Genomic DNA, 14,253 nt, shown 5'->3' on the forward strand with positions numbered 1-14,253 from the left:
GCTTGTATTTTATTACCAGCAATAGGCTTAAAACAGACAGAATGGATGGTCAAACATATATTTATTTATTGCCTAGAGTAAAAGACTACCCACCATTTGTCCTGTTTTATTTAACTAGCAAATGTAAACATTCTAAATAATTTAATTACTTAAATCTGAACCGGCTTGCAAGTTTAAATATTCGTAATTTTTAAAATATATAGTTAACTTTTAAAATGAACAATTTCCTATCACAATGATAAATTTCAAAAATCCTTACTGCTGTGTAGTATGGCATGTCACATTTATTTTAAATACGTTTTATTGACTTAGAGATGCTTGGAAAGGTCTGAAATTGGGGCCAAAATTCAGTTATTCTACGATTTTTTGTAATAATAGACAGGTCTGCCGTAACCCCAAGAAATCAATCTGTAATTAATTGTGACGAAATTAAATTTCAAATTTAAGGTCATATTTTTTGTTAATCAGATAACAATTTTCAACTTAGAAGAAATATCACTTAGCCCGGAGTCAGTAAGAACGGCGTCCTAGGAAAATCTAAAACACGAAGCGCAAAATGTGAAACTTGTGTAGTTTTGCGAAAGTCTGTGCTGTGATACAGTCGTTTTCACGAGAGGATCCGAAGCCCGAGTGCCATTTTCCCACGATTCTTTATCTATCCAATCCGTTCAACTAAGTGCCCGATCTTTTGATCTCATTTTGTCTGTATGTCCGTATGGTGACCACTACAGAGGATCTAGTCAAAGCATTGTTCATTTGTGCGTTTATGTGGTCTTGTGGTATGAAACTCGCTTTCGGATCGGAAGGGTACTGGGTTCGAGCCTCGCTCGGCGCATAGTTGAGTCCTTGGAAAAGACTCTTTACTCCCAGTCTCTCGCCGTGCTCAGGTGTAAAATGAGTACCTGGCTGTTTGCAGCGTTGTCTCTGTCGAAAAAAAATTGTAATATCGCCTAACAGGCGTCATGTCTCGTTCTACATGTTACTTGTTGCTGTTGGTCAGGGACCCTCTGTAAAGCGCTTTGAACACATTTAGTGGATATTGCGCTATATAAAAGCTCATGTTTATTTGGGGTTTGTTTGTTTTTTGGTCTTTTTGTCTTTTTTTTTCATTATGTGTTTCATTATTACAACTTGTCAACCAAACACCTAAAATGTGTAAATATGCAAGGTAAAACACGAAGGCGTTGAATGCGTGGTCGTTGATTGTTTTATGTTTTACTTCTTTAGCAAATAAAAATTATCTAATTATTTTTCCCAACCGGCCGGAGTGATGTCGGCCGCAACGTTATGTAAAGCTCGGTCTTTTTCATTCTAATTTTTGCAATCGTTGATAAATTATAAGGAAACAAGATTTCGGGTCGTGAAAAAGAATTGGATAAACCCGACGTGCACTGTTTTTATTTGCAGGTCTGATAACTTAATTTATTATGGGCTCATTGTTGTAATGGAAATCTCAAAACATGACGCAAAATATTGTCCATAACAGCAATGTTAAAGTAGGCCCATAATTGCGTTCGGGTGTCAGACCTGCATATATACATATTAGGCTATATTACAATTTTTTCTGACAGAGACAACGCTGTTAACGGCCAGGTACTCATTTTACGAGTGAGTACGAAGAGAAAATATGAGTAAAGAGCCTTTTCCGATCCGAAAGCGAGTGTCATACCACAAGACCACATAGCCGCACTATTTCCCTTCAGCAAAGTGAGTGGAGCAGGCGGCGATGGCGGTTCAAACCCGCGACCTTACTGGTGCGACAACTCCGCCTGCCCAGGGAGATTGTGACTCTACCGTACGAGCTATCCATGCAGGTGTAGGGTAGAATCACGATCTCCCCGGCCAGGCGGAGTTGTCGTATCAGTAAGGTCGAGGGTTCGAGCCCCCATCGCCGCCGCGAAGTTTTTATTCCATGTTGTCTTTTGGCACTTTCCTACTCACTTCATATCTTGTTAATATTTCCCTTGAAATATTACTTTTGTAATTCAAAAAATTGTTTTCATAGATCCATCTTTACGACTAGTATCTACGTCTAAATTGAAATTCAACTGAATTTTTAAAACATTTGCCAGAACTAAAGTTTCCATAATATGAAAATAAAATAGTAAACTAAAAATAAAAACTTAATTAAGAAAAATATATATATATATATATATATATATATTATATATATATATATATATATATATATATATATATATATATATATATAGATACTCATCGCTTCACACATATGGTAAGGTGCATCTTAATAGGGATATTTTTATTTGAGTATCGCATGTTCTAAACATTTTAATGAATTATTTCTGAGCTAAAAGGTAGACTAACAATTTCACCATTTCATACTTCATAAAATTTCTGAGAGGAGATGTAAGCATAGTGATTTCTAGCCAAAATCCGTTAATTTCTCGACCTTGAGAATTTCTCTCTCTCTCTCTCTCTCTCTCTCTCTCTCTCTCTCTCTCTCTCTCTCTCTCTTTCTTTCTTTCTTTCCTTCTCCCCCCCTCTCTCTCTCTCTCTCTCTCTCTCTCTCTCTCTTTTTTTTTTTCCTTCTCCCCCCCCTCTCTCTCTCTCTCTTCTCTCTCTCTCTCTCTCTCTATCTATCTATCTCTCTTTCTTTCTCTTTCCTCTCTCTCTCTCTCTCTCTCTCTCTCTCTCTCTCTTTCTTACCTTCTCCCCCCTCTCTCTCTCTTTCTCTCTCTCTTTCTTTCCTTCTCCTCTCTCTCTCTCTCTCTCTCTCTCTCTCTCTCTCTCTATGTGGGTGTATGTCGTGTGTGTGTGTGTGTGTGTGTGTGTGTGTGCGCGTGTGTGTGTTATACAGTCAAAAGGTAATGAAGACAATGATACGGACAAGAATATCGTTTACTTATCATCAAATGTGACAAACCAACTCAAACGGTACTATCTTGTGGTAAACCTGGCGTCTAAAATTGAATTTAAGCCTTAAATGAATATTGAATTACCATTCTAGAATAGGCTAAGTTTTGAAAGAAAAGGTTCTGATTCCATCAATTTGTTAAAATACAGTTGATAAAGAATTAGCCTTTTTACAATTTGACTATAACGATTGTTTTTGTTTGTTTTTTGGGGGGATTTTTTGTTTGTTTTTTATTTATTTTTGTATTCCGCTAGTCTTCACTATTTGTATTTTTCATTCTCTTGTAAAATTGTATATCATACGTTGACAATATACAATATAATATATTTATATGAACATTATGATTATACACTACAAAACATATTCGGGCATTTTAAGGTCATGTGATCGAGTAAACAATTAAACATTCATATCATAACATCTATTCATTCATGGAGGAGAGAGTTTTAGTTCTTAAACGTGTATTTAATTTTATAAAAATAAACAAAAACTTAAATATTCAAATTATTATTATTATTATTATTATTATTATTATTATTATTATTATTATTATTATTATTATTATTATTATTGTTATTATTATTATTATTATTATTATTATTATTATTATTACTATCATTATTATTATTATTATTATTATTATTATTATTATTATTAATATCATTATTATTATATTATCATTATATTATTATTATTATTATTATTATTATTATTATTATTATAAATATCAATATCATCACCGTTATCGTTATTATCATCATCATTATTATTATTATTATATTATTATTATTATTAGTAGTAGTAGTAGTTAGTAGTAGTAGTAGTAGTAGTAGTAGTAGTAATAGTAGTAGTAGTAGTAGTAGTAGTAGTAGTAGTAGTAGTAGTAGTAGTAGTAGTAGTAGTAGTAGTAGTAGTAGTAGTAGTGGTAGTAGTAGTAGTAGTAGTAGTAGTAGTAGTAGTAGTAGTAGTAGTAGTAGTAGTAGTAGTAGTAGTAGTAGTAGTAGTAGTGTAGTAGTAGTAGTAGTAGTAGTAGTAGTAGTAGTAGTAGTATAGTGAGTAGTGTAGTAGTAGTAGTAGTAGTAGTAGTAGTAGTAGTAGTAGTAGTAGCAGTAGTATCATCATCGTCATCATTATAATAATAATTAGTATTATCACTATTGACCACTTCTGGTGACGCATTCGTGTCGTCTTCATAACCTTACAAACATTTTCACGGGAGTTCGATCTCTGGCGAAATTATTTCTTTTCCTCACTAGGATCATCGTCGGTTAGGCACGCACGACGGTGTGTGTGTGTGTGTGTGTGTGTGTGTGTGTGTGTGTGTGTGTGTGTGTGTCCCACCAGCCACATCTCGTCACGTCTACGGGAAAGTTCCCAATCGCTGGAACTGAGATTGGAGTTTATCGATCTAAACAAAGATACACACACACACATATATACACATACACACACACGCACACACGCATACACACACGCACGTCACAGCCACACAAACACACACTCACGCAGGCAATGACAAAAAAAAAGGGGGGGGGGGAGGTGGGGGGTGTTTGTATGCGTGGAATGCCAGATACCTATCTTAATACAATGCCAAGTTAAAAATTCAAATTAAGCCAGATAAAAGTGTCTAATCTATCGTAAATATTTATGGCAAAAATATAATAATAATAATAATAATAATAATAATAATAATAATAATAATAATAATAATAACAATAATAATAATAATAATAATAATAATAATAATAATAATAATAATAATAATAATAATAATAATAATAATAATAATAATAATAATAATAGTTGTAGTAGTGTGAAGTAATTTATTTTGTTTATATATTTAAAAATCACATTAGTTTTCTTATTGTGGAGATACGAAATATTGGATAGTTAAAGCCCCAATGCTTTGGTAATATAAGCTGCAAATTTGAATACGTCTCGCCTGTTTCAATTTTTAACGTTATTGATAAACTTAAAGCGAAACTGGAAAAACTGGTACTTTAAAAATAATAAAACATTATGATATATATCTATAAGCAATAGAAATGTTTGACGGGTTTTTAAAAAAAATTGTTACAAATCCAAACGATGTTAGAGCCATTACAAGAATTTTGTGGGATAAACTAAATAAAAATTGAACATCAAAATATTAATGATTTGAATGGAACAATTATTATTATTATTATTATTATTATTATTATTATTATTATTATTATTATTATTATTATTATTATTATTATTATTATTATTATTATTATTATTATTATTATCATCATCATCATCACCATTATCACTATCATTTTCATTTTCTTCCTCTTTCTTCAACGGGTTTGTTTCATTAATATTATTATTATTATCATTAATATTAACACAATCATCATCACCATCATCAGCATCATCATCATCATCATCATCATCATCATCATCATCATCATCATCATCATCATCATCATCATCATCACCATCATCATCATCATCATCATCATCATCATTATTATTATTATTATTATTATTATTATTATTATTATTATTATTATTATTATTATTACTATTATTATTATTATTATTATTATTATTATTATTATTATTATTATTATTATTATTATTATTATTATTATTATTATTATTATTATCATAATTATTGTTGTTGTTGTTTCTGTTTTTATTATTATTATTATTATTATTATTATTATTATTATTATTATTATTATTATTATTATTATTATTAGTATTATTATTATTATTATTAATGCAGCACCAGATGCAGCAGCTTCTTATGGTTCACACTATTATGTTATGACGATCGACCCAATCAGCAAAGTCCGGTCCGCATTCGTGCACCGTCGCGAACCCGCCTGGTAGCATCGTCACAACACACCTTTCGACTAGATGCTCTGCCGTTTCGGGTTCTTGTCCACAGCGTGGACATAAAGGACAGGAAGTTAGACCCCACTGATGTAACGCACCGGCCGTTAGGCAGCTCCTCGACCGAAGCCGATTCGCAGCTACCCAGTGTCTCCTCTTACTGGTATCAAAGCCTGGCAACTTCTCACCAAGCTTAGAGGAGTGTAGGTCCCCGCCCCCACGAGGGATTGAATTCGTCCAAACCGACTTCCATCTCGTATGTGCAGCTCTGTCCGTAGTCAGGGATTCTGCGTACAAGGGTTGCCGGGACTTATTTCGGCTCGAAACGGGGGCACCGTTCATTATGCGCATGAGAGGGGTATCCCCATTCCCTCTCTCTTTGATCTTACTCAGCCAGTTTCCCGTAATGGTTCTCTCTCGGACATCGGGGGGCTGGATCGCTGCCATTACCGGGCCCCATTCTCTAGGGGTTGTTGCTAGCGTTCCCGACACTATGTGCATCGACTTGCGAAGTTTTACATCCACCTTCTCAACGTTTCTGCTTCTACCCCACACTGGAGCGCAATACTCCGCGGTGGAATAGCATAGTGCCAGGGCGGATGTTCTCAGGAGCGCTTGGCTAGCGCCCCAAGTCGATCCCGCCAGCTTCCTCAGAAGACTATTCCGCTTCTCTATCTTCCGGGCAACCCCTTCGAGATGAGCCCGATAGGTAAGGCTGCGATCCAACGTCACCCCTAAATATTTTGGACGCGGCTCATATGGGAGTGGCTGGTCCCGACTAGGACATTCAGTTTACGGGTGTGCCAACCACTGCATAAGTGAAATGCAGTGGCCACGGTTTTTGAAGTGTTCATCTTCAGGTACCACTTGTCAAAGTAGGATTTGAGTCTGGTGACGTCCTCGCTGAGTACGCTCTCGAGACGGGTCCACACTTTACTCTGAGTAACGAGTGCCCAGTCGTCTGCGTATCCCAGCCTCAGGGAGGAAGTGTTCGGCATATCGCCAATGTAAACTTTTAAACAACATTGGCGCAAGTACCGACCCCTGAGGGACCCCATTCTTCAATTTCCTTACTTTGCTCGTGACGTCTCCCAGCGCGACGTGGAATTGCCTTTCCCCTAAGATCGAAGAGAACAACTTCAAGGTCTTTTTGCACCTTATGATTTTTGCAAGTTTGAGCATTAACCCATCGCACCAGACCGTATCGTACGCCGCTGATAGGTCTATAAACACAGCACCTGTTTGCTGTTTTCTCTCGAACCCGTGCTCAATATGCTCTGTAAGGGCAATGACCTGCTCCGTGGTGCACCTCCCTTCCCTGAAGCCTGCCTGCTCTGGTGGCAGGGCAGCGTCTAGGACCGGCCCCATCGGTTTAATAGAACACGCTCCAACAATTTGTAAAGACAGCTCAGCAGCGATATGGGTCTGTAACTGTCTGCCTCCTTCGCCGGCTTCCCTGGCTTCAGGATGGCAACTATCTTCGCGTGCTTCCACACTTGTGGAAGCTTTCCTTTTGCAAGGACGTCCGACATTGCCTCTGCTAGCCAGGCCCGTGCCCTGGGGCCCAGATGCGTCACCATATCGGGATATACACCATCTATCCCTGCTGCTTTGCCGTTCTTTACTTCGCTAATGGCTGCACCCACTTCTCGGGGACTGAACGGGGCCGTCCAGTCCGACTCCTCCGCAGGTAGCGAGTCCAAAATCGTTCGGTACGCCTTGCGGACACCGCGCTCAAAAGCCTGATTAGGGACCCGCTTACTACGGTTCTTAATATTCTTGGCAATTGTGTCTGCCTCGCATTCCGGTGCAGCCTTCGCGAAATTCCGATCTGGGTCCAATTTCTTTATCAAACGCCAAGCGTGGCGGCTGGAGTGTGTAAAGTCGAGACTTTCCACGGTCTCCTGCCACCGTTGCTTCCTTCCCTCTGCCAGAGACTGAAGTAGTCTATCGGCTGTGTCCTGAGACTGGGTCTGCTGGTACTCTCGGTACAGCTCTTCCGACTCTGCTGTCCAGCAAGGGGTGTAGAATTTCCGCTTGCCCCGTGGAATAGAGCGTTGAGCGCTCTTAACCAGTAGCCTACTAAATCTGGTTATATTCTTGGACTTGGGAGGAATGGCAGGGCAGACCTGCTCGATATAGGAACTGAATTCCTCCCAGTCAGCCTTCCTGAAATTCCATCTGCAAAGTGGGAGAGACTGCACCCTCGGTATTGTCACCCCAGCTGTGACAAGAACCGGCCTGTGCTGGCTATGCGGAAAGTCCCCGAGGACTGTCCGCTTCACCTGCAGCGGTTCACCGTTCGCGCTTTTCGTTACGAGGGTGAGGTCTGGAGTGTACTCCTTCTTATGGCGGGTACCCCGGAAGGTACCCTTGGCTGTAGGATCGTACACTAGGTGTAGATCATTACAGTCCATCCATGAGCGGAGTTGTCTTCCTGCCTCGTTGCAGTCTCGGTAGCCCCATTCGTGATGGTGGCTATTAAAGTCTCCCAGACAGATGGAAGGATGGCTGACCACCGGTACCGGTGGTGTAGTCCAAGTCGCTCTAGGTGGTTTGTAAATATTATGCAAACACAGTCCACCTACTTCCACGGAAATTCGGTTCACCCCATTGCTGTCCGTTACGCTCTCAATGACCCTTACCTTCGATGGCTCTTTAGCGTAAACGCCCAGATGAATTCATTTTCACGCAATCTTAAAAAGATATTCGGAAAACATTATTATAATAGCAATCGTCAAAATGGACCAATAGGGATGGATGGTATTATATATAGAAATGAAAAATGATACTTTATAATTTTTTTTTTTTTTTTACAAGGACAGAAAGCAAATCATGCACCTATTCAAACAATTTCTTACGAAACAAAGTTATCTCGCCCTTGTTTGGAACAAGTCTGATATGGTAAGATTCATTAAATTCAAGAGTCGCCTTCCAGGCATTGACGTCACCACAATACGTATCTCACGCCATTCGACTTAGTTTGAATCATAAGGCCTGGTCCTGATGATAATGTATCTAGTACAGCCAATCCGACCCAAAAATCAAATCAAATAAGGTCACTACGGGTAGTCAGGTCACGATTAGACACATCGTATGCTCAATAATTAACAACTGGCTTTCACCTTCATTAACCAACTGCTGTAGTTGATGGAGCCACTTTTCAAGGGCGCCATTTCCATTTTCTAGCCACGTGTCAATTGACGTCATTGTGGCTATAAATTAAGTTTATGAAATTTCAGAGCGAATGATTAATTAATTTTATTTTGTTTACGTTTTAATAAAGTTGAATATGTCACGCATCTTCTCTTCAAAACAGTATTAATTCAGGTTTAACCCTCTCCTTACCACCTACAGCAAAATCGTCACATTAGTTACGACACAATATACATTTTTTCTAATTCAGATTTATTTTGTACTTCACAATTATCTTTGTTTAATTAATAAGAAAATAAAGTTGTTTTGTAGAGAGGTTGCTTGAGTTTAAAAAATCAATTTGTCTGCTGGGTAGGCCTGCCATTTTTCGGGAAAATCCTGAAAATGGGTGGTAAGGAGAGAGTTATTCAAGTGTCTTATATAGATTTAATAGTTTAAATGGCAGACAAAGTGATTTTTTTAGTTTTTGTCACTTTAGAGAATTACATTCATTCTCCTCCACAAACCATATTATAAACTTCATCAAACTGATACTAAATTTATTTTTTTTAAATTGAGCTTTATATAGCGCAATATCCACTAAAATGCTTTACAAGGGGTCCCTGGCCAACAGCAACATTTAGCATGTAGGACGGGACATGCCGCCTGTTAGGCGATATTACAATTTTTCGGACAAAGACACCGCTGTTAACAGCCAGGGACTCATTTTACACATGAGTACGGTGAGAGAATGTGAGTAAAGAACCTTTTCCAAGGACTCAACTATGTGTCGAGCGCGAGGCTCGAACCCAGGACCTTCCGATCCGAAAGCGAGTGTCATACCACTAGACCACATAGCTGCTAGAAGCTGTGGAATGTATAAAAAATAAATAAACAAAAATGAATATAACAGGTTTAAAACAGAAAAGAACAAAATTCCAATGTAGTTATGGTTTTATTATCTTTTGTTATTGGCTGAAGAAGGGTTTTGAGCCCGAAATATTCCGTGTTTGGTACTTTTTTCTTTTTTGAAGCTGCTATAATTTTAATCAAAGTCTCATTTTTTTTTCAAACTATTAAATTCAAATTTTCAGCATCTGAACAGTCCATGTCGACAAAGTACTGTTTTGTGGAGGAATGTTATATTGTAGATAGACAGACAGACAAATAAATAAATAAATAGATAGATAGATAGATAGATAGATAGATAGATAGATAGATAGATAGATAGATAGATAGATAGATAAATAAATAGATAGATAGATAGATAGATAGATAGATAGATAGATAGATAGATGGATGGATGGATAGATGGATGGATGGATAGATAGATAGATAGATAAAGATAGATAGATAAAGATAGATAGAGCGATAGATAGATAGATAGATAGATATATAGATAGATAGATAGATGAATAAATAGATAGAGATAGATAGATAGAGATAGATAGATAAAGATGGATAGATAGAGAGATAGATAGATATTAGATAGGTAGATAGATAGATGAGTAAATAGATAGAGATAGATAGATAAAGATAGATATATATATATAGATAGATAGATAGATAGATAGATAGATAGATAGATAGATAGATAGATAGATGGGTAGGTAGATGAATAAATAGATAGAGATAGATAGATAAAGATAGATAGAGAGATAGATAGATAGATAGATAGATAGATAGATAGATAGATAGATGGGTAGGTAGATGAATAAATAGATAGAGATAGATAGATAAAGATAGATAGATAAATAGATAGATAGATAGATAGATAGACAGATAGATAGGTAGGTAGGTAGATGAATAAATAGATAGAGATAGATAGATAAAGATCGATAGAGAGATAGATAGATAGAGAGTTCAAGAGGTGGGACTAAATCACTACACCCCATTATATTCTTGCAAGATTTACGTAATCATTTTTTCAAATGCACACGCTGGAGAACTCTAGATATTCCCAAATAACACCAGAAACAGATGTATAGATAGAATGAAGTTGACGTCACTCTGGTCTTTGTTATTGTTTTTGCCATCCACGTTTATGAGTAATTATCACTTAACTGTATTATCTAAACTATAAAAATTCACGGTTACACATAGGTTTGTGTGTTGGTCCGTTATACTTCCGGATGGCAATGTTGTGAGCTTCTTAGACACAGCAAAAAAAAAAAAAAAACAATAACAAAGGCCAGAGTGACGTGATCTTCGTTCTATCTATAAAATACTGTGTCAAATCGGGTCAACGTGACCCACCGCCTAGAAATGGGCACCACACCGAGGAGACGAGTCACAAAATCATGCAAAGAATCATTCCCAACATAACACACAAACACACACACACACACAAACACACACACACACACACACACACACATATATATATATATATATATATATATATATATATATATATATATATACAACGAGAGAAAGACAGAAATAGAGAGAGAGGAAAAGACACACACACACACACATAGACAAACACAGACACACACAGACACAGAGAGGGAGAGAGAGAGAGAGAGAGAGAGAGAGAGATAGAGAGAGAGCGGGTCATATATTCTCCAAAAAAAAATAAGGCAAAAAATAGTAAGAGTTAAAGAAAGAGATAAATAAGGGGACAGATAGAGGAAGAGAGAAGGGAAGGGAGAGGGGGATTGATATATATATATATATATATATATATATATATATATATATATATATATATATATATATATATATATAGCTGAATCTCTTTTTTAACAGGTGAGATGATAAATATAATTCGCCCTCCTTACTGTCGAGCACTCTATATGATTCATATATTAATAATTTCTCACGAATCTATATATATATATATATCTAGAGAGAGAGAGAGAGAGAGAGAGAGAGAGAGAGAGAGAGAGACAGAGAGAAAGAGACAGAGAGAACAGAGAGAGACAGAGAGGAGTGGGGATAGGGGGGTTGGATGGGATGGGGAGAGAGACGGAGTTGGGTAAGAGAGAAGGGCTCACCTTGTCGTACAAATGTCTGGTTTACATCCAATAGAATGTCACAACCTTCCACAATCATCCGTTCAATGGCAAGATTCTTGCGGATGTTTTCTGTCTCACTCACCTCGTCATGCATCACCTATAGATAGAATGAAGTTAACGTCACTCAAGTATTTGTTAATGTTTTTTTGCCATCCACGTTTATGAGTAATTCTCACTTAACTGGATTATCCAGACTATAAATTATGTTCATGATTGAGTTTTGTGTGTTGGTCCGTTATACATCCGGATGGCAATGTTGTGAGCTTCTTAGCCAAGCGCATACTATCTATAATAACAATGATATCTAGCACATATCGTTACCGCCCTGATTAGTTGTGTTGAATGAACACAGAAATCTATGTAAAGTGTGAGGCTATGTGGTCTAGTTGTATGACACTCGCTTTCGGATCGGAAGGTCCTGGGTTCGAGCCTCGAGCTCGGCGCATAGTTGAGTCCTTGAAAAAGGCCCTTTACTCACATTTTCTCTTCGTAATCAGGTGTAAAAGGAGTACCTGGCCGTTAACAGCGTTGTCTTTGTCCGAAAAATTGTAATATCGCCTAACAGGTGGCATGTCCCGTCCTATATGTTAAATGTTGCTGTTGACCAGAGACCCCCTTGTAAAGTGCTTTGAGCACATTTAGTGGATATTGCGCTATATAAAGCTCAATTTATAAATTGTATTATTATAAAGTCATATTGTGGCGTGGCTAGCTCAACATTCTCTTTTTCTATAATTTAACCAAGCAATGTTGAGCGTGATTAGCGACTGAATTGATTTCAATTCTCATAAAACTCTGGGCTTCACTGTGTGCCTTACATAACCACATTTAATAATAATAATAATAGTAATAATAATAATAATAATAATAATAATAATAATAATAATAATAATAATAATAATAATAATAATAATAATAATAATAATAATAATAATGATAATAATAATAATAACAATAATATACTTTATTCATCCAAAAAATGGAAATTCGTTAACAGACGTGGCATGCATGAAAATGTATAAACTCAAAGTTGAGAATGTATGGTGACAATGTATACATATATAATATATGAGTACCTAACAAATGTCTGTTAAGCCAAGAAGCTTAACAGGTAGCGTGTACTGTATGAGAATTTATCCTTCATATGGCTTGCCCGGCGAGGCATTGTGGAGCTCATATTTACTATTTTAAAAACGTGAGTTTTTACATAGCGCAATATCTTCTTTGCGTGCTCAAAACGATTTACAAAGGATCCTTGACCAACAGCAATACGTAACATTTAGAACGGGACATGTCGCCTGTTAGGCAAAATTACAACTTACAATTACAATACGACACAGACAATGTTGTTAACGGTCTCAAAAGGTACTCATTTTACACCTGAATAGGGTGAGACAATGTGAGTAAAGGCCTTCTCCAAGGACTCAAAAATGTGCTGAGCGAGACTCGAACCCAGGAACCTCCAATCCGAAAGGGAGTGTCATACCACTTGACCATATAACCGTACTAGCCGGACTCTGCTGTAAACTCTTGTTACTTTTCCTCAGTAATTTGGTCTGGTCACAATTTTAATTAAATGACGCCTCGCCATGATGCGGCAGTGTTGTGAAGTTAAGTGGCGTTTTTTTCAAACAAAATGCCCTTATCAAAACACGTCAAAATCGGTCTAATGCACGTTGACGGTAGTATAAAGGGATATCACTCGGTATATATTTTCATTTAATCACTGCTTGATCAAATTTATTTCCCTTAGATCAATGTTTAATGGTAATCTTATCTAAAGCATGCTCCGGATTTTTTGTATTTGTTTTGTTTGTTTTTTGGGGGGTTTTTGTGTGGTTTGTTGGGTTTTTATTTCGGGTTGGGGGGGGGGTTGTTTTGTTTTGTTTTGTTTTGTTTTTTTGTTTTTTTTTTTTTGGGGGGGGGGGGGGTTGTTGGTTTTTGTTTTTGTTTTTGCTTTTTTGTTTTTGCTTTATTTGTTTGTTTGTTTTTTGATGTTTTGATTTTAGTTTTTTCTTTTAAATCGAAAAGCACTGGTGCGAACCGATTTAAGTATTAACATCTAAACCATCTGAATTATTTAATACTATAGTCGTTATTACAATTCAAAACAATATCAATGAATTGACAATCGGGTCTGCAATTTTTAAAATTGCTTTGACCTTTATATGAGAGGGCATTGACAACAAGCTCAAGAATTGTATCTTAATAAATACCTACTACCCCCTAGACTTTTTCTCGTGTTGTATCAATATTTACTTGCGTCAAATAAATAATACAAACAATACCTCTAATTGTAAATTTCTGTCGTCACTTTCTTTTTCTTTTGTGTGTATGGTTGTGTGTTGACGACGA

At 36.7% G+C, this 14,253-nt stretch overlaps 1 protein-coding gene across 14 annotated transcripts in view; it reads right to left on the reverse strand.

Annotated features, from left to right (window-relative positions):
* LOC144966304 (ras-specific guanine nucleotide-releasing factor 2-like) overlaps positions 1-14,253 on the reverse strand; it is a 376,265-nt gene that overhangs the window by 88,182 nt on the left and 273,830 nt on the right. For all 14 annotated transcript variants that reach the window (XM_078902540.1, XM_078902537.1, XM_078902535.1 and 11 more), the window contains one exon: positions 11,878-11,995. In XM_078902540.1, coding sequence (XP_078758666.1) covers positions 11,878-11,995 — 118 coding nt within the window. The remainder of the gene's footprint in view (positions 1-11,877; positions 11,996-14,253) is intronic.

Source organism: Berghia stephanieae, chromosome 2, assembly GCF_034508935.2.
Source record: "Berghia stephanieae isolate SIO BIC M18660-M18661 chromosome 2, UCSD_Bste_1.3, whole genome shotgun sequence".
Lineage (NCBI taxonomy): Eukaryota > Metazoa > Mollusca > Gastropoda > Nudibranchia > Aeolidiidae > Berghia > Berghia stephanieae.